This window comes from Engystomops pustulosus, chromosome 9, assembly GCF_040894005.1.
Source record: "Engystomops pustulosus chromosome 9, aEngPut4.maternal, whole genome shotgun sequence".
Taxonomy (NCBI): domain Eukaryota; kingdom Metazoa; phylum Chordata; class Amphibia; order Anura; family Leptodactylidae; genus Engystomops; species Engystomops pustulosus.
In genome coordinates, this window is record NC_092419.1 from 58884235 (window position 1) to 58906542 (window position 22308).

Here is a 22308-nt window from a genome sequence, read left to right on the forward strand (position 1 = left end):
ATTTCTGTCGCGTGAATCTGATCGCGTGCGCCAAAATCCTGGGGCAATTCGGAGCAAATCAGAAATATTCGGGAAACCTGCCGAAAGTGCGGCGTTCATACCCTTAGTAAGTGAGCCCCCGATGTGTTGCGAAAGTCCATGCAGCCGGAAGATATGTTGGAAGAACAAACTGGCAAGCCGTGGAGAAGATGGAAGACCTGGAAGGGGAACAAAATGGGACATCTTGGAAAATCGGTCTGTCACCACCCAGATGACAGTATTGCCAGAGGAGAGGGGCAGATCAGTAATAAAGTCCATAGGCCATGTGGGTCCATGGGCAACTGGGTATCGGCAATGGAAGCAACAGTCCAGCCAGTTTGAGGCTTTGTTATGGGCACAGGAGGAGCAGGATCCCACGAAATCGCAGACATCTTTTATCAGATTTGGCCACCAGTAGTCGCAGGAGATGAGGGCCACGGAATGCTGCACCCCTGGTGCGCCCAGCCAAATGTGAAGAATGTCCTCAAGATAAAATACTCTATCGGAGAGAAGGCGTGACGTGTGTCTTGCCGGGAGGTAGCTGCCAAAGATCCACCGTAGCTGCAACAACAAGTTGTTCGGGAGAGGTGCCGAGGGGCTGGCTCCTCTCCAACAACATACGAAGCACGGTATAGTGCATCAGCCTTGACATTCTTGTCCACAGAATGGAAGTGAATCAACAGGTTAAAGCGTGAGAAAAACAAGGCTTCCTCAGGCGCTGGGCTGTCTGGAGGTACAAGAGGTTTTGGTGTACACACATACGGGATGGCGAGCTCCCTCCAGTACGCCATTCCTCCAGAGCAAGTCTAATTGCTAACAGTTCTCGCCACAGGAGAAAAAGTCCTAGAAAAGAAGGCACATGTGAGGGTTCGGCCCTTAGTCCCTTTCTGTGTGAGCACAGCTCCAGCTCGTAGGGAGGATGCATCCACCTCATGATGAAAGGGTTTCTCTGTGTCAGGCCTGGTGAGAACAGGAGCCGAGGCAAAAGCGGACTTCAACCTGGAGAACGCATCTTCAGCCGCAGGGGACAGGCACAGGGATTGGCACTTTTCTTGGTAAGTGCCATGATGGGAGACACCAGAGTGGAAAAATGCGGAATAAACTGCCATTAATAGTTTGAGTAACTCGGGAACCTCTGTATGGCTCGTAGACTTTCTGGGGGTGGCCACTGTAGAACTGCAGACAGCTTATCAGGATCCATCTGGAGGCCTCTGTTGTAAATTATACAGCTGAGCAATGGGAGCCTGCATTGGTGAAACTGACATTTCTCCAGCTTAGCTTAGAGACGGTTGCCCCGGAGGCGACCAAGAACATGCCTTACGTGTGACTGATTGGTCTCGAGGTCTGAAGAGAAGACCAAGATGTCATTGAGGTAAACCACCACATAGGAGTACAGAAGATCCCTGAAAATGTTATTCACAAACTCCTGGAAGACAACAGGAGTATTACTTAGTCCAAATGGCATCACTAGATATTCAAAGTGTTAAACGCCGTCTTCCACTCATCACCCTTGCGGATCCGGCTGAGATTATAAGCACCACAGAGGTCCAGCTTGGAGAACACCCTGGAATCATGCAGCCAATCAAAGAGTTCTGTAATTAACGGCAGGGGGTAGTGGTTTTTAACCGTGACCTTGTTCAGCCTGCGATAGTCTATATAGGGATGCAAGGAGCTGTCCCTTTTGGTGACAAAGAAGAATTCTGCACCAGCTGTAACTGAGGACTTACATATGAAACCTCTTTGCTGGTTCTCTTTGATGTATGCGGACATGGCAGCCGTCTCAGGAACAGAGAGAGGGTAGACACAGCCTCTTGGGGGCAAGGTTCCAGGCAGCAGGTCCGCAGGGCAATCCTAGAGATGATACGATGGCAAAGTCTCTGCCTGTTTTTTTGAAAAAACATCAGCAAAGTCTCAGTAGCATGCTTGCAGACCCTCCAGGGACTTGGGAGACACAGAGGAAGTCAGGACAGGTAGAGGTGACGCCATGTAGCGTGGGGGGTAGTTTGATCCCAAACGCAGGACCTTCCCAGTGTCCCAGTTGAGGACCAGGGCATGAAGTTGCAGCCATGGAGGACCCAGTAGAAAGGATGAAGTGGAGCTTGGCCAAATATAGAACAGTCATTCTTTGTGAAGAACTCCAACTTGAAGCAAAATGGATTCAGTGGGGTACCGGACCAGATCGGACAAGATTTGTCCTTTGACTGAAGATATGGATAGGGGATTCTCGAGAGGAACCACCGGAATGTGAACCTGGGAGACCAGAGTGGCATCCACAAAGTTCCCCCTCGAGAACCAGAGTGAAAGAAGGATGAGACTTGCACAGGAGTGCGGGTACTTTCCTTGACGGTGAGTCGGGCTCTGTGGACTTGCATAGTTTCCACTTCTGACTGTGCATCCGGAGGCTAGAGCGGCCTTTGAGAGACCGGAGCAAAACAAGGTAGATGTATATGCCAGGCCTGTGGTTGCTTGTGATGCAATTCCTCAGCATGCTACATAAACCGCACGTCTAACCGAGTGGCCTGGGTGATGAGACCATTTAGACTAGCTGGCAGATCACGGACGGCCAATGCGTCTTTGACCTGAGAAGAGATTTCCTTTTTGAATGTTACAGACATGTATTCCAGGAGAGCTCAGAAGCCAGGGTACTGAACTTGACAGCGTTTTCGCCTATGGATGAGTACCCTTCACGTAAGCTCAGCAGCGCAGTTTCAGCTGAGGAGGCTCGTGGCGGTTAATCGAATATGGATCCGAATTCAGCTAGGAATGCAGTATGAGTAGCTGTGACTGGATCGCCTTTGTCCCATAGAGGGGTAGCCCAGTCCAGGACTTTCCCAGAGAGTAAACCATAAATGCCACCTTGGAGTGCTCGGTGACAAACTGGGATGGCAGCAGTTCTATGTGCAGCGAGCACTGTGTAACGAAGGCCCTGCACAGCTTGGGATCACCATCATACTTGTCAGACATAGAAAGTCTGAGCTTTGGTTCTGCCGCCGGTGCAGAGGGACTGGAGAGGTTACAGGAACCGCCACAGGAGTAGTCGCTGGAGCCAGCTGTTGAAGTGCGATGGCAACTCGGAAGCGGCACCTTGGCGGGGTCCATGGCCAGATCTTACTGTCAGGGTTTAGGGTCAGTTGACCCTCTGGACCACCGCGGCAGATGGTACTAGCCGAAACCTGGGACCAGAATCTAAGTGGCACCTGGTCTTCACCAGAGCCTGCAGCAAAGCCAGCCACCATAACCAGCTCACCACACCCCCTTTAACCCACACAGTCGGGTTAAAAGTGTGGAGGAATGGGGTCACTGGCTAGACTTCGGTTTCCTATTTTACATGTAATAGGGAGCCCTTCAGGAGCCAGGAGAGCCGGCTCTTCTTAGTGAGCAGAGCCTAAAGAGCCAGGTTACAAAGAAGAGCTGTAATTCCTATCAAGCTCCCACCTTTGTGCTCCTTCACAGGAACAGAGCTCACAGCATGACATCAGTCGGGGAGGGAGGAGCTGTCAGGAACACAAAAGTGGGGACTGAGAGCTGAGAAGTTTGCAGCACAGACAAGTTGCATGTTGTTTTTTGAAATGCAGCCAAACCAAAGCCAACCCCTTAGACTAAATAAAGGATTTTGCCAGGAAAGCTAAAACCCATAATTTTATATTGTAATGCAAATGCTTAGAGAAAGCAGAAAGACATATTTGCAAAAATGAAGTCCCTGGTGACAGGTTCCCTTTAATCCAGCAATATAGTGCACTTCCTAATTGGAATTTAGCTGCTTTGAATTCTGGAGTTGGAAGGTGACCTATGAATAATGACAATGAGAATACTCCCTGGATCAACCATTTTTCTGTAGTAGACTATTGTTAGAAGCACAAATGGCCATGTGACATCCCAAATGCAGTACTTTCTATTGGATAGGTGGCCATGACGATTTTCTAAAACTCTGTGTGACAGATACGTTAACAAGAAAATCCAAAAAGCAAATCCTACTCATAACTGTTTTACACTGATCACCAACATATTTTATGATGATGTTTGCAAAAGAGATGCCAAACTGATGCAAGCCTGCTTTGAAATACAGACGAAAATGTCAGCTTTTCAGGGGTGGTAATCTTTGCGGTCGGGTGCTGAAAAAGCCTAAAAGAACTATCCTGAACAATATCTCTTTTTGTATTATTATAACTGAATACCATCAGAAAGTTCCCCTTTTCAGTACAATATCACATGCTGAGCAAGGTACTCTCTTAGTCATGGCATGACCATGGACATGACTAACAAAGAGTGTTATTGTGTGAAACACATAGGCCCAGCATCTACCAATCCTTACAATGATTTAAAAGAGTTTTCAATAAAGCCATTTTGAATTTTACTTATGGTGTACAACATTTTGTTTTCCTTCACCAATTTTAACCCTTTAAGGACCCAGCTCATTTTCACCTTAACCCCTACGGGACTCGGCCTCTTTTGGCCTTAAGGATGCGGCCCCATTTTTTCAAATCTGCCCTGTGTCACTATAAGTGGTTATAGCTTTGGAACGCTATGAGATATCCAGAGATTTTGAGATTGGTTTCTCGTGACACATTGTACTTCAAATTAGTTCAAAAATTTGGATGAAATCTTTTGTGTTTAGTTATGAAAAAAAAACTAAATTTGGCAAAAATTTGTAAAAAATCTTTATTTCCAAAGTTCTAAATTCCCTACTTTTGATGCAGATAGTCATAGCACCAAAATAAATTCATAACTTACATTTCCCAAATGTCTGCTTTATGTTGGAATGGTGTTTTAAGATTCCACATATTTAACCAGAATGTTATGAGGCTCAGAATTTGGGTGCCATTTTTCAAATTTTTGGGAAAATCACCAAAACTAATATTTAGATGGACCTGCTCAAATTTAATTGACCGTGAGAGGCCTAAATAATAGCTAGACTAAATTACAGCATTATGGAAACTACACACCTCAACGTATGAAAAACAATTTTTAGGAACTTTTTTTTTTTTTTTTTTTGGCCGTTTACCGTACTGTAAAAATAGTATATTATTTTTATTCTATGGGTCTCCACAATTACGAAAAGACCTTATTTATATAGGTTTTTTAAAAAAAACATTTCCCATTTTTTTAAATCACTTTTTAGAGCATTTTTTAAATGGTATTAATTAAAAATTATCTTTTTTTTGCAGCATTTTTGAGGTAGTTTTTTATGGGGCTCACTTTGAGGGTACAATAATGATTCTGTTTTATTATGCAGATTGTCACGGACATAGTGATACTAAATATGTGGGGGTTTTGTGTATTTTATTCAATTTTACTGTATAAAAACTAATTTGGAGACAATTTTGTTCATTTTAGCATCACCATCTTTTCATATGCATAACTTTATTATTTTTCGGCTGACGAATCTGGTTAGGGGCTTATTTTTAGCGAGAACAGTTGATCTTTTTAGTGGTCTTATTTTAGAGTGCGTAACGTTTTTTAAATCACTTTTTAGATCATTTTTTTAAGGTATTAATTAATACATGCTCAGACAGTTTACAGTCAGACCCGGAAGGGATCTGACTGGCAGGGACATCGGGCGACCCCGGAGCATTAGGCAGACTTCGGGGCTGCCCAGAAGAGGATTGGATCCCCCGGTAAGCGGCACGGGGGATCCGATCCACAGCAGGAACACCCTTACACGCCGCGGTCATGCCGCTCCGATCGCGGGTGTTACAGCGCGGTGTCAGCTGTTAGATTATTGCCCCTGCCAATAATCAATCTAATAGGCAGGGCCCCCCATTAGTCAGTAATCCATGTAATACGCAGGGTACCTCCTCAGTCAGTAATCCATGTAATAGGCAGGGTGCCCCCTCAATTAGTTATCCATGTAAAGGCAGAGTGCCCCTCTCAGTCAGTAATCCTTGTAATAGACAAGGTGCCCCCTCACTCAGTAATATATCTAATAGGCAGTATCCCTACTCAGTCAGTAATGCATGTAATAGGCAGGGTCTCCCCCATAGTCATATATCCTTGTAACAAACAGGGCCCACCATAGTCAGTAATGCATGTAATAGGATGGGTGCCCCCTTAGTCGGTAATTAATGTAATAGGCAGAGTGCCTGATTAGTCTGTAATCCATGTAATAGGCAGGGTCCCCCCATAGTCAGTAAACCTGCCTCCCGCTGCCCATGTACAATAACTTATCTTATGCTTCTGAATAACACATGCCATGTACATTGTACCAGACAACATTAGTGCATGGAGCTCTGCTATAATGACTGTGTCTGCCATATATCTTAGTAAGTTACTGGGAGTGTTGTTATCTGGTTCCGGGCAGGCAGTCTTTGTCAGTTCCTTCCCTAATCAGGATCTTCCTCCGCTGTTTTCTGCCTCTATAGGTTGCACATGCTGTAGGTATGCTTGGCTGTCTGTGTGTCTGTGAAGTATTTTCTTGTTAACTATGGTAGTATTCGTTTTCTTGGTAACTGCATTGTGTCAGAGAATGTTGTAGCTGTATTTAAGAGGTTACTGCTAAGTGTTTACAGCGTAACATAGTATGACAAAATGTATTTATAGAGCTAGTGTGTAGTAATTATAAGAAATTCTATATGGGGACCATTTCCATATTTATTTACTATATATTATGTGTTGCTGTTCTCAAACACAGCTTGCCGGATGTCTGTATGTACAGATTCAATAAATATAGTATGCTTGATTCTTGTGCTTTCTCCATGTAGTAATCTTGGTTCTGGTAATGTATTTGTGTAGTAAGTTTTGCTCTGCTGCTGTATCTATGTAGTAAGATGGCTTTTGGTTCTGATGCCATGTAATGTGTTTAGTTATGTTTAAGTTTATGTACAGTATTTCTGTAAGTTTTGTTACTTAATTACTATTTTTATGCATTAAACAACAGATAATTTTAAACTTTAGACCAGGGTTCCCCAAACTACGGCCCGTGGACCGTTTCGATACGGCCCCTTACGCTTGCCGGGCCAGCGCCGGGCCCCCGCGGCCGGGCAGGAGCCTCCGTCCGTCCGGACAGGAAGCTCCTGCCCGTCACTGTATAGTGCTCGATGGGGCCGCAAACGGCCGCTCGAGCACTATTACTGGAGCGATGTGGCCGGAAGACATCGCTCCATGAACTAGGATGCGCGGCCGCGTGATGACATCATCACGCGTCCACGCACCATTTCCTGCCCGGACGCGGCAAGAAGAAAGAAGACTTAGGTTTCATAGTTTCATAGTTTATACGGTTGAAAAAAGACACTTGTCCATCAAGTTCAACCAAGGAAGGGAAGGGATTGGATGAGGAAGGGATTTAGGGGAAACAATTCTATATAACATAACCATCAATGTTATTCAGGTTTAAAAAGGCATCTAGACCCTTCTTGAAGCTCTCTACTGTCCCTGCTGTGACTAGCGCCTGAGGCAGGCTATTCCACAGATTGACCGTTCTCATAGTAAAAAAGCCCTGTTGTCCCCGGTGATTAAACCTTGATTTCTCCAAACGGAGACCGTGCCCCCTCGTCTTTTGATTTGATTTAATTTGAAACAACTTACCACCATATTTTTTGTATGGACCATTCATATATTTAAATAAATGAATCATGTCCCCTCGTAGTCGTCTCTTTTCCAGACTAAATAAATCTAGTTGTTTTAATCTTTCCTCATTACTAAGACCCTCCATACCTCATTTTTGTGGCTCTACGTTGAACTCTCTCCAGCTCCAGGGCATCCTTTTTATGGACCGGTGCCCAGAACTGGACAGCATATTCCAGGTGAGGCCGAACCAATGCCTTGTATAGTGGTAATATTACATCCCTAGGTGAGTACAGGGTTTTTATTTTTTTATTAAAAAAGGGCAGTAAAAAGATTGTGGTGGCCGGGGGCCAATAGTTAGTTATGAGGGGCAGTATAGGGAATAATTAATTATATGGGACAGCATAGGAAATAATTAATTATGAGGGGTAGAATAGGAAATAATAAATTATTATGAGGGGCAGCATAGGAAATAATTATATGGGGCAGCATAGGAAATAATTAATTATGAGGGGCAGCATAGGAAATAATTAATTATATGGGGCAGCATAGGAAATAATTAATGGTGAGGGGCAGCAAAGGAAATAATTAATGATGGGGGGCGGCATAGGAAATAATTATATGGGGCAGCATAGGAAATAATTAATTATGAGGGGCAGCATAGGAAATAACTAATGGTGAGGGGCAGCATAGGAAATAACTAATGGTGGGGGCAGCATAGGAAATAATTAATGGTGGGGGTTTAGGAAATAATTAATTATGAGGGGCAGTCTAGTAATTAATGGGGCGAGGCATATTCAATAATTAATGGAGAGGGGTCCCAGTTAGAGATGAGCGAACATGCTCGTCCGAGCTTGATGCTCGGTCGAGCATTAGGGTACTCGAAACTGCTCGTTACTCGGACGAATACTTCGCCCGCTCGAGAAAATGGCAGCTCCCGCCGTTTTGCTTTTTGGCGGCCAGAAACAGAGCCAATCACAAGCCAGGAGACTCTGCACTCCACCCAGCATGACGTGGTACCCTTACACGTCGATAGCAGTGGTTGGCTGGCCAGATCAGGTGACCCTGGGATAGACTAGCCGCTGGCCGCGCTGCTCGGATCATTCTGTCTCTGGATGCCGCTAGGGAGAGAGCTGCTGCTGCTCAGGGAAAGCGTTAGGGTGTTCTATTAGCTTACTGTTAGGCAGGAGTGATTCTCAAAGAACCCAACAGCCCTTCTTAGGGCTACAATAACGTTCTACTTTTTTTATTTTAATTTGCATCTTTTACCATTTTGTGAGGAATTAGCAGGGGGACTTGCTACCGTTGTGTTTAGCTCTTAGTGGCACACATATCCATAGCAAAGACCGAAGTGGGAAAATTCAGTAGGGGTTGGATTTCTATTAGGCAATAACTCAGTGTCATCTCATCTGGCATAGTACTGTGCTTCCTTTGATACTTGGCTAGAAAATAGCCATAGGAGAATACAAACAGCTTCTTGAAGCCTACAGTAGCGTTCTATATATTTGATTTCTGGTTGATCTGCTGGTGGCTGTAGTTTCTGCAGTGCATGTACTTGCCAATTCTGAGCAATTTGTAGTGAGACTTGCGACCGCTGTGTTCTGCGCTTAGTGGCGCACATATCCATAGCAAAGGCTGAAGTGGCAAAATTCAGTAGGGGTTGGATTTCTATTAGGCAATAACTCAGTGTCATCTCATCTGGCATAGTACTGTGCTTCCTTTGATACTTGGCTAGAAAATAGCCATAGGAGAATACAAACAGCTTCTTGAAGCCTACAGTAGCGTTCTATATATTTGATTTCTGGTTGATCTGCTGGTGGCTGTAGTTTCTGCAGTGCATGTACTTGCCAATTCTGAGCAATTTGTAGTGAGACTTGCGACCGCTGTGTTCTGCGCTTAGTGGCGCACATATCCATAGCAAAGGCTGAAGTGGCAAAATTCAGTAGGGGTTGGATTTCTATTAGGCAATAACTCAGTGTCATCTCATCTGGCATAGTACTGTGCTTCCTTTGATACTTGGCTAGAAAATAGCCATAGGAGAATACAAACAGCTTCTTGAAGCCTACAGTAGCGTTCTATATATTTGATTTCTGGTTGATCTGCTGGTGGCTGTAGTTTCTGCAGTGCATGTACTTGCCAATTCTGAGCAATTTGTAGTGAGACTTGCGACCGCTGTGTTCTGCGCTTAGTGGCGCACATATCCATAGCAAAGGCTGAAGTGGCAAAATTCAGTAGGGGTTGGATTTCTATTAGGCAATAACTCAGTGTCATCTCATCTGGCATAGTACTGTGCTTCCTTTGATACTTGGCTAGAAAATAGCCATAGGAGAATACAAACAGCTTCTTGAAGCCTACAGTAGCGTTCTATATATTTGATTTCTGGTTGATCTGCTGGTGGCTGTAGTTTCTGCAGTGCATGTACTTGCCAATTCTGAGCAATTTGTAGTGGGACTTGCGACCGCTGTGTTCTGCGCTTAGTGGCGCACATATCCATAGCAAAGGCCGAAGTGGCAAAATTCAGTAGGGGTTGGATTTCTATTAGGCAATAACTCAGTGTCATCTCATCCGGCATAGTACTGTGCTTCCTTTGATACTTGGCTAGAAAATAGCCATAGGAGAATACAAACAGCTTCTTGAAGCCTACAGTAGCGTTCTATATATTTGATTTCTGGTTGATCTGCTGGTGGCTGTAGTTTCTGCAGTGCATGTACTTGCCAATTCTGAGCAATTTGTAGTGAGACTTGCGACCGCTGTGTTCTGCGCTTAGTGGCGCACATATCCATAGCAAAGGCTGAAGTGGCAAAATTCAGTAGGGGTTGGATTTCTATTAGGCAATAACTCAGTGTCATCTCATCCGGCATAGTACTGTGCTTCCTTTGATACTTGGCTAGAAAATAGCCATAGGAGAATACAAACAGCTTCTTGATCTTGAAGCCTACAGTAGCGTTCTATATATTTGATTTCTGGTTGATCTGCTGGTGGCTGTAGTTTCTGCAGTGCATGTACTTGCCAATTCTGAGCAATTTGTAGTGGGACTTGCGACCGCTGTGTTCTGCGCTTAGTGGCGCACATATCCATAGCAAAGGCCGAAGTGGCAAAATTCAGTAGGGGTTGGATTTCTATTAGGCAATAACTCAGTGTCATCTCATCCGGCATAGTACTGTGCTTCCTTTGATACTTGGCTAGAAAATAGCCATAGGAGAATACAAACAGCTTCTTGATCTTGAAGCCTACAGTAGCGTTCTATATATTTGATTTCTGGTTGATCTGCTGGTGGCTGTAGTTTCTGCAGTGCATGTACTTGCCAATTCTGAGCAATTTGTAGTGGGACTTGCGACCGCTGTGTTCTGCGCTTAGTGGCGCACATATCCATAGCAAAGACCGAAGTGGCAAAATTCAGTAGGGGTTGGATTTCTATTAGGCAATAACTCAGTGTCATCTCATCTGGCATAGTACTGTGCTTCCTTTGATACTTGGCTAGAAAATAGCCATAGCAATAGGATAGCATTGTTTGGTTTTAAAAACTCAAAAAAAAACAAAAAACACAAAAAAAAAAAAAAACACAAAAAAAAACAAAAAAAAGTAAAAAAAAAAATAAAGTTATAACTCTCATTTTAAAAATGTTTAACCCGAGGGCTAGGGGTAGAGGTCGAGGGCGGGGACGTGGGCGTCCAACTACTGCAGGGGTCAGAGGCCGTGGTCCTGGGCGGGGTGAGACACCACCTGCTGATGAGGGAGCAGGGGAACGCCGCAGAGCTACACTCCCTAGGTTCATGTCTGAAGTTACTGGGACTCGTGGTAGAGCACTGTTGAGGCCAGAACAGTGCGAACAGGTGATGTCGTGGATTGCTGACAATGCTTCGAGCAATTTGTCCACCACCAGTCAGTCTTCCACGCAGTCCACCCATGTCACCGAAATCGCCACTCCTCCAGCTCCTGCACCTCAGCCTCCTCCCCCCCAGTCTGCCCCCTCCCAGGAAAATTTGGCATTTGAACCGGCATACTCTGAGGAACTGTTTTCTGGACCCTTCCCACAGTCACAAACCACTTGTCCGGTTGCTGCTGAGCAATTTTCCGATGCCCAGGTTTTCCACCAGTCACAGTCTGTGGGTGATGATGACCTTCTTGACGTAGTGGAAGTGTGTAAAGAGGTGTCCGACGATGAGGAGACACGGTTGTCAGACAGTGGGGAAGTTGTTGTCAGGGCAGGAAGTCCGAGGGGGGAGCAGACTGAGGGATCGGAGGATGATGAGGTGACAGACCCAAGCTGGGTTGAGAGGCCGGGTGAACACAGTGCTTCTGAGACGGAGGAGAGTCCTCGACCTGAACAGGTTGGAAGAGGCAGTGGTGGGGCCAGACGGAGAGGCAGGGCCAGAGCTGGTGCATCAGCGCCACTGTCAACTAGTGAAGCTCCCGTGGTGAGGGCTCTTGCGGCGAGGGCTAGATCTTCAGAAGTGTGGAGGTTCTTTAAGGAAACACCGGATGACCGACGGACTGTGGTGTGCAACATTTGCCAAACCAGGCTCAGCAGGGGTTCCACCACTACTAGCTTAACTACCACCAGTATGCGCAGGCATATGAATGCTAAGCACCCCACTCAGTGGCAACAAGCCCGTTCACCTCCGGCCGTGCACACCACTGCTCCTTCCCCTGTGTCAGCTGCTAGTCAGCCCCCTGCCCAGGACCCTGGCACAAAAACCCCATCGTCGCCTCCACGATCCTCCACAGCATCCACCAGCGTTCAGCTCTCCATACCCCAGACGCTGGAGCGGAAACGCAAATATAGTGCAACCCACCCGCACGCCCAAGCCCTTAATGTGCACATCTCCAGATTGCTTAGCCTGGAGATGCTGCCCTATAGGCTAGTAGAGACCGAGGCCTTTCGCAACCTCATGGCGGCGGCCGCCCCTCGGTATTCGGTCCCCAGCCGCCACTACTTTTCCCGATGTGCCGTCCCAGCCCTGCACCAGCACGTGTCAGACAACATCATCCGTGCCCTGACCAACGCCGTTTCTGACAAGGTCCACCTGACCACGGACACGTGGACGAGTGCTGCCGGGCAGGGCCACTATATATCGCTGACGGCACATTGGGTTAACTTGGTGGAGGCTGGGACCGAGTCTGACCCTGGGGCTGCTCATATACTGCCGACGCCGAGGATTGCGGGGCCTACCTCGGTCCAGGTGTTTCAGGCCTACTATGCCTCCTCCTCCTCCCACCCCTCCTCCACCTCCTCCTCCGAACTACCATCCGTGGGCACGGCGCCATCAGTCGGTAGCTCTAGGCATAGCAGCAGTGCCGTCGCTAAGCGACAGCAGGCGGTGCTCAAACTGCTGAGCCTAGGCGACAAAAGGCACACCGCCCAAGAGCTATTACAGGGCATCACGGCGCAGACTGATCTGTGGCTGGCACCGCTGAACCTCAAGCCGGGAATGGTTGTGTGTGACAACGGCCGTAACCTGGTGGCGGCTCTGCAACTCGGCAGACTGACACATGTGCCATGCCTGGCCCATGTGTTAAATCTGATAGTGCAGCGTTTCCTCAAGACATACCCCAATCTGTCTGATTTGCTCACGAAGGTGCGCCGCATCTGTGCGCATTTCAGGAAGTCCAGCCCAGATGCTGCCACTCTCAGGGCAGCGCAGCGCCGCCTCCAACTGCCCGCTCACCGACTGTTGTGCGACGTGCCCACGAGGTGGAATTCAACACTGACCATGTTATCCAGAGTTTACCAGCAGCGCAGAGCGATTGTAGACTGCCAGATGTCAACTTCCACCAGAACTGGTAGTCAGGTCAGTCAGCTTCCTCAAGTCTACAATGAGGAGTGGACGTGGATGTCTGATATCTGTCAGGTGCTGAGTAACTTTGAGGAGTCAACACAGATGGTCAGTGGCGATGCCGCCATCATCAGCCTCACCATCCCGCTGCTTGGCCTGTTGAAAAACTCTCTGGTCAGCATGAAGTCGGAAGCTTTGCGCTCGTCACAAGAGACGGGGGAAGAATATTCCCTTGTTGATAGCCAAAGCACCCTGAGGTCTGTTTCTCAGCGCATATCGGAGGAGGTGGAGGAGGATGAGGAGGAAGAGGAGGAGAATGTTGGCGAGACACAAGAGGGGACCATTGTTGAGTCCTTCACTGTTCAGCGTGTATGGGCAGAAGAAGAGGAGTTGGAGGAGTTGGAGGAGGAGGAAATGGACAGTCAGGCCAGTGAGGGGAGTGAATTCTTACGCGTTGGTACTCTGGCGCATATGGCAGATTTCATGCTAGGCTGCCTATCCCGTGACCCTCGCGTTCAAAGAATTTATTCCAGCACCGATTACTGGGTGTTCACTCTCCTGGACCCACGGTACAAGCAAAATCTTCCCACTCTCATCCCTGGAGAGGAAAGGAGTGTGAGAATGCATGAATACCAGCAGGCCCTGGTGCACAAGCTGAAACAGTATTTCCCTTCTGACAGCGCTAGCGGCAGAGTGCGTAGTTCTGCGGGACAAGTAGCGAGGGAGAGTAGGCGAGCAGGCAGCTTGTCCAGCACTGGCAAGGGTACGCTTTACAAGGCTTTTGCCAGCTTTATGTCACCCCAGCAAGACACTGTCACCTGTCCCCAGTCTCGGCAGAGTAGGGCTGATCTTTACAGAAAGATGGTGAGGGAGTACGTAGCTGACCATACCATCGTCCTAAATGATCACACAGCTCCCTACAACTACTGGGTTTCAAAGCTGGACATGTGGCACGAACTGGCGCTGTACGCCTTGGAGGTTCTTGCCTGCCCTGCCGCTAGCGTCTTGTCCGAGCGGGTTTTCAGTGCAGCTGGTGGCATCATCACCGATAAGCGTACACGCCTGTCGACTGACAGCGCTGACAGGCTGACGCTTATTAAAATGAATAAAGGCTGGATTTCTCAGAATTTCCAATCTCCACCAGGTGAAGGAAGCTCAACCTGAATAATTGATCCACTCCTCCTCCTCCTCCTCATTTTCCTCCTTCTCCTCCTCTTTGTACAGTAAAGCAGAGGAAAATGGCTATTTTTTGACAGGGCCCACTGGCTCTTGCTATAGTACTTCATGCATTTAATTTTTCTGGAGGGCCACCTACCCGGTCCTCTGTTTGAAACAATTTTTGTGAGTGCCACATACAGGCACTCAATCTATTCCATTTTTCTGGAGGGCCACCTACCCGGTCCTCTGTTTTAAAAAATTTTTGGGACTGCCACATACAGGCACTCAATCTATTCCATTTTACTGCAGGGCCACCTACCTGCTCCTCTGGTTTGAACAATTTTTGGGACTGCCACATACAGGCACTCAATCTATTCCATTTTACTGGAGGGCCACCTACCTGCTCCTCTGGTTTGAAACATTTTTGGGACTGCCACATACAGGCACTCAATCTATTCCATTTTACTGCAGGGCCACCTACCTGCTCCTCTGGTTTGAACAATTTTTGGGACTGCCACATACAGGCACTCAATCTATTCCATTTTACTGGAGGGCCACCTACCTGCTCCTCTGGTTTGAAACATTTTTGGGACTGCCACATACAGGCACTCAATCTATTCCATTTTACTGCAGGGCCACCTACCTGCTCCTCTGGTTTGAACAATTTTTGGGACTGCCACATACAGGCACTCAATCTATTCCATTTTACTGGAGGGCCACCTACCTGCTCCTCTGGTTTGAAACATTTTTGGGACTGCCACATACAGGCACTCAATCTATTCCATTTTACTGCAGGGCCACCTACCTGCTCCTCTGGTTTGAACAATTTTTGGGACTGCCACATACAGGCACTCAATCTATTCCATTTTACTGGAGGGCCACCTACCTGCTCCTCTGGTTTGAAACATTTTTGGGACTGCCACATACAGGCACTCAATCTATTCCATTTTACTGCAGGGCCACCTACCTGCTCCTCTGGTTTGAACAATTTTTGGGACTGCCACATACAGGCACTCAATCTATTCCATTTTACTGGAGGGCCACCTACCTGCTCCTCTGGTTTGAAACATTTTTGGGACTGCCACATACAGGCACTCAATCTATTCCATTTTACTGCAGGGCCACCTACCTGCTCCTCTGGTTTGAACAATTTTTGGGACTGCCACATACAGGCACTCAATCTATTCCATTTTACTGGAGGGCCACCTACCTGCTCCTCTGGTTTGAAACATTTTTGGGACTGCCACATACAGGCACTCAATCTATTCCATTTTACTGCAGGGCCACCTACCTGCTCCTCTGGTTTGAACAATTTTTGGGACTGCCACATACAGGCACTCAATCTATTCCATTTTACTGGAGGGCCACCTACCTGCTCCTCTGGTTTGAAACATTTTTGGGACTGCCACATACAGGCACTCAATCTATCCCATTTTACTGGAGGGCCACCTACCTGCTCCTCTGGTTTGAAAAATGTTTGGGACTGCCACATACAGGCACTATCCAAATTAAATTGTCTCCATAGCAGCCTCCACACGTTGTCTCCATTGCTACCTCCAAAAGTCGTCCATATAGCTGCCTCCATACATCGTCCCTTTATCAAACGAGGTGTGTCAGGCAGAAATTTGGGTTGTTTTCATGGATTCCACATCAAAGTTGTTAACTTTGTCACCACCCTGCTGTGTAATCCCCAAAATATACTGGCAAACTTTTACCATTTAGGGATATTATTTCAGCGCTTCTTGCGCATCTGTTTACATTCCCCTCACCCGGCATATCCTAAACTTATAAGAACGCTACTACACTTGATCTTATACAAAAGGTTCTTAGAAGTGCTGTTTGGGGAGTAGCCTAGAGACAGGGGCTTGGATTGGCGAAAGCTCGCCTGGCAGCGGAACGCCAGCTCCATGCGCATCATGCGCTTCTTGCGCATCTGTTTACATTCCCCTCACCCGCCATATCCCAAACTTATAAGAACGCTACTACACTTAACTTGGTGCAGGCTGGGACCGAGTCTGACCCTGGGGCTGGTCATATACTGCCGACGCAGAGAATTGCGGGGCCTACCTCGGTCCAGGTCTCAAAGGCCTACTATACCTCCTCCCACCCCTCCTCCACCTCCTCCTCCTCCGAATTACCATCCGTGGGCATGGCGCCATCAGTCGGTAGCTCTAGGCACAGCAGCAGTGCCGTCGCTAAGCGACAGCAGGCGGTGCTGAAACTGCTGAGCCTAGGCGATAAAAGGCACACCGCCCAAGAGCTATTACAGGGCATTCCACATCAAAGTTGTTAACTTTGTCGCCACCCTGCTGTGTAATCCCCAAAATATACTTGCAAACTTTTACCATTTAGGGATATTATTTCAGCGCTTCTTGCGCATCTGTTTACATTCCCCTCACCCGGCATATCCTAAACTTATAAGAACGCTACTACACTTGATCTTATACAAAAGGTTCTTAGAAGTGCTGTTTGGGGAGTAGCCTAGAGACAGGGGCTTGGATTGGCGAAAGCTCGCCTGGCAGCGGAGCGCCAGCTCCATGCCAAGATCCAACTAACATAGTTTTAACTGCAGCACCTTTAATCTACTACTAGTTCACTGCCTCCATACATGGTCCCCTTATCAAACGAGCTGTGTCAGGCAGAATTTTGGGTTGTTTTCATGGCTTCCATGTTAACTTTGTCGCCACCCTGCTGTGTAATCCACAAAATATACTGGCAAACTTTTATCATGTACCGATATTATTTGAGCGCTTCTTGCTCACCTCCTTTGGTTCCTCTCTGCCACCCATTGGTTTGAAGCCTGAGTCCATTTAGGGTATGTCGCCATGCCACTCTCTAGCCTGCTGCCGCTGCCTCTGCATGCCGTCCCCTATAGTGTCAGGGTCAATTATTGGATGTTTTAGATGCTATCTAGCTTCATTCTGTCACTCTGTCATGGCCATGCTGTTGCCCATAATTTTGGCATAATGGTGCGATTATGCAGCCTCAGAGGCATCCATGCATGCTGCCCCTGCTGTTTCCTGTCCATTTCCGTGGTGTTTCCATCCTTTTCTGAGGTTCCCAGGTGTTTGGCCAAGCTTCCCTGTGCAGAGCCTTGGTCCCCTTGAAAAATGCTCGAGTCTCCCATTGACTTCAATGGGGTTCGTTATTCGAGACGAGCACTCGAGCATCGGGAAAAGTTCGTCTCGAATAACGAGTACCCGAGCATTTTAGTGTTCGCTCATCTCTAGTCCCAGTATATTTAATAATTAATTGGCCCAATTAATTCATTAATTTGGCCAATATATAAAATAGTTCACAAGGTGCAGTTTATTAAATAATTAATTGAGGGGGGTACCAGTGTATTATGGATGCGGTCACATGCACCGCTATTTATTTGTAAACTTTAGTCCGGCCCTCCAACGGTCTGAGAGGGACAGTGAACGGCCCCTATGTAAAAAGTTTGGGGACCCCTGCTTTAGGCCATGCCACTAGACCATGACCAGAACAAAGATATTTACCAAAACAAATATTACTGCACAGATATGTTGCCACAATCAAGCTCATTTTATGTATACAGCACTGGAATCAATCTTTTTACATGAATATGTTACATGAAACCAAGATTACTACTTAGGGCACTGGAATCAATGTTCTGACCTAGATGCAGCACCACAATCTAGCCTTCTACATAGAAACAGCATCAGAACCAAGCTGACTAAATAGAAACAAGATTACTACATATGACTACATATTACTACATATACATTACCAGAACCAGTGACAGCTTTATAATGCATCAGATTCATCACAGCATCTGATGCTGGATGATAAATCTGACACAATCAGATTTTTACATGCAGTATTCCCTCGTATGAGAAAATAACCTACCATTAGTTTGTGACTACTACTCTATGGGTACGTGATCTCTTTATTTTTTCCATACAATATCTACCAAGAGATTGCCTAATGCTCAGAGATGTCCTGCTTCAGGGCCTGTATGTGAGCTTGTGTCTAACTGAGATTGTGTCAGCATGCTCGGTCAGTTACATTACACTGCACTGTAATACATTAGTAAAGCAGTGATTTGGCTTTAACAAGTGATCAAAAATCGCTTGTTCAAGTCCAAGCTTATGAAAATGTAAAACAAAAGTGAAAAACATTTTTATAATTAATCCTTGAAACACCTCTCTTCCACAAAAAACACAGCAATACCAAATATGTAGTGCATCTGTAACATACTTTACTATAAATATGAAACATAACTGAACTGGTACAGTGACCACAGTAAAAAAAAAAAAAAAAAAAATGCCGAAAATGACTTTTCCTTTCACAAAAAATATTCGAAAAAGTGATTAAAAAATATGCCCTTAACCAGCTCAATCCACAGAAAAATACATAAGTTATACCTCTGAAAAAATGGCAATGCAAAAGCAAATTAGATTTTCTCCATTTTAATTTTTCTGTGTTAAAATTGGGGAAATGAAAAATGAATATATTCAGTAAATGAGGTGTTGCCATAATCATAGTGTCCCAAAGAATAAAGATAACCTAATATTTTGATGTACTTGAATAGCCCAAAAAAATGATAAAAATCTAAAACAAGAACTGATTATTTCCTTTTCCTCTACCTAGAAACAGTTAATAAGATCTGAACAAAAAGATACAGACAGCCCAAACTAAAGTATCTGTAAAGTGCATTTCACACCACAAAAAATAATTTCTCATATGTCCAAAAATAAAATTAAATACTACCAAAAATAAATAAAAGTTTTATAGCCTGTACAATGTGACAAAGCAAGCCTACTGGAAAAGGGCTCCTCTTCAGTGCAGTCATCAGTTGCCATCACATATGGGGAAGCAGCGTACAAACACTAAAAGTACTTAAAAGACATATTAAAAGTAGTTTTACGTTCGTTGAGGGGTTTAGTTTCAAAAATCACTTTAAAACTGAACTTGTCCATAAAAAAAAAATTGCTAACATCCTACAAAAATGAGAGAACACATAAAAAACCTAACCATTATAAAAAAGATATTTGGGAAATGTTGGTTATGAATAGAGATGAGCGAGCACTAAAATGCTTGGGTGCTCATTATTCGAGACAAACTTTTCAGATGATTGCTTGTTCATGTCCCATGCTGGAAAAAGTAAAAAAAAAAAAATATTCAATAAAAAATAAAGAAAGAAATCAATAAAAATGTCCAAAAGCCCCAAAACATATAAAGAGACATATACAGGCGGTCCCCTACTTAAGAACACTCGACTTACATACGACCCCTAGTTACAAACAGACCACTGGATATTGGTAATTTATTGTACTTTAGTCCTAAGCTACAATAAACAGCTGTAACAGTTATCTGTAATGAAGTGTCTGTAATGAAGCTTTATTGTTAATCCTGATTCTTATGACAACCCAACATTTTTAAAATCCAATTGTCAAAAGACCAAAAAAGTTCTGGCTGGGATTACAATGATAAAATATACAGTTCTGACTTACATACAAATTCAACTTAAGAACAAACCTACAGACCCTATCTTGTATGTAACCCGGGGACTGCCAGTAACGCAAAAAAAAGTCTAAATCATAGCACAAACCCCACATATATAGTAACACTGTGTCCGTAACAGTAAATAATTATTGAACCCGCATGAAAAACACTGTAAAAAAACTGTTATAATCCCTCCAAAAAGTATGATTTTTACCTATTCAATCCCACAAAAAATGCTATAAAAAGTGATAAAAAAAAAACAAATGTACTCCAGAATACTGATACAGATACTGATGCAACATGTCCCACAAAAAACAAGCCATCAAACAGCTCTGTAGCCAAAAAAGTAGCAATGTTATGGCACTTGGAAGATGGCAATACGAAAATGATAGATTTTTCCCCACATTAGCGTTTTATTTGACAAATTTAGTAAATCGTAAGAAAAAATATTCATGCCTGGTATACCTGTAATCATATTGACCCGTAAAATAAAGATAACATGATTATTAGTACAGTACAGTACAGATTATTAGTACAGTACAGTACAGAATTGATGCTTTTCTACTCCTGCCCTCAAAAAAAAAAGTTCCGAAATTTTCAACAATAGGGGATACCAACACCAAAATGGTAACACTGGAAAAAGCATCTCATCCCGCAAAAAAAAATGCCATCACATGGCCCCAAAAACGCAAAAGCTAAAATTTTATAGCCTACAAAAGGGGCCAATGAGGAAACTAAAATCCTGGCAGCTGTAGGGCGCTCATTCCCTTCTGTGTCTCGCTGTGCGACCATAAAACAAGAAACAACCACATGTTGGGGGTCTTTGTACTCGGGAGAAATTATAAAACAAATTCTATGGTGGGATTTCTCTTTTTATCTTTTGTAAATGTGTAAATTTTAGGGCTAAATGAACTTAAATTTTACCTCCATTTTGATTCAATTACTATGATGATCTCAGGGGGTTAACAATCTTTGTAAAAGCTGTTTCTGATAGTTTGAGGGGTGCAGATTTGAAAATGGGTTGGTTATATAGGGGGGGTTTGATGCTAAATATGTAAAATGTCATTCAAAACTGAGTCAATTCTGAAAATCCGGAAAAGCGATATTCGATTTGTAAGCCGCGTGACATCAAAATAAATTATCCAGACATTTCAAAAGTTATGAAAATGTAAAGTAGATAAATGGGAAATGGTAAATCTATTTGCCTGAAAACGCAATGATTTTGAATTTCGAAAATGGAAAATTTTTTTCAAAAATTCATAATTTTTTCTTTTTTTTGTAAATAAAAGCAAAAGTTATCAGCCCAAATTTACTACTAAAATGCAGTACAACATGTGAGGGAAAAACAGTCTCGTAATCGTTTAGATAAGTAACAGTGTTCAAAAGTTAGAACCATATAAAGCGACGCATGTCAGAATCCAAAAAAATCGGGCTGAGCCTTAAGCTACCAAATGGTTGTGTCCTTAAGAAGTTAAAGGGTTAACATTGGAAACTGTAGCTCAGCTAGACCAAACCTAGACCTTGGCCTCTTATTTAGTTCTTATTTGAGTATTCCATTTTTTAACTATTCTCATATGTTTTCTCTTTGCTTTCTATAGCCCTCCTTCTGGGAATATCTCAGTTGTGAAGAAAACAGTAGACAAATTGTTGAAAGGATATGACATCCGCCTGCGGCCAGACTTTGGAGGTAAGTAAAGTACCAAAAAAAAGTCATGTCTCAATTCATATGTAACTTAATGTCAAAGCATTGTGTAACTTTCTAAGATATCAAAGGAAATCTACCATCACAATCAAGCATGATCAACTTATATTTGTTACCCATGGAACCCTTCCTTCTAAAATCAACCTTTGTAATTAGGCTAATGAGCTAGAAAGGCTCAGGGGGGTGTTACCAGAGCTCCTCTGCGTGGTAGCTTCACAGGCTGTTACATTGTGCAGGAGCACAACTCACCAACTCCGCCTGCTATCTTGGCACATTAGCATAATTTTAGTTGATTTTCAATGGAAGGAGGGCATGGATAATACATATAAGAAGACAGTAACGGAACCTATGAGTAAGTGCTACTGGTATATCATGCTTAATGATAAATATGATTTGTTGCTTAAAGTGTAAACATCATTTCAAAAATCTTTTGATATATTGTAGGGCAGGTAATTTTAAGCCCTTTGCAATTGGATTAGTTACCCGAATCTTCCTCCTTTCTCTTGTATTCTTCAGACTGCTCCTAGATGTCAGTCATCTCTGAGAGCTGTTACTATGGGCATTCCGTTTTCAGACAGGAGCAGAGGCTACAGAGCAGGAGACATGCCCCCATCCCCCTCCCTGCAATCAGCTGATTACCTCATGTCTTAGTGCACCAGCAGTCATGTACAGGGAGAAGCCCTC

General features: G+C 44.7%; 1 protein-coding gene across 2 annotated transcripts in view; it reads left to right on the plus strand.

Annotated features, from left to right (window-relative positions):
• The window catches only part of LOC140076600 (gamma-aminobutyric acid receptor subunit beta-4), a 298936-nt gene that overhangs the window by 125137 nt on the left and 151491 nt on the right, over positions 1 to 22308 (plus strand). For both annotated transcript variants that reach the window (XM_072123197.1, XM_072123198.1), the window contains exon 2: positions 21521 to 21609. In XM_072123197.1, the coding sequence (XP_071979298.1) occupies positions 21521 to 21609 (89 nt within the window). The remainder of the gene's footprint in view (positions 1 to 21520; positions 21610 to 22308) is intronic.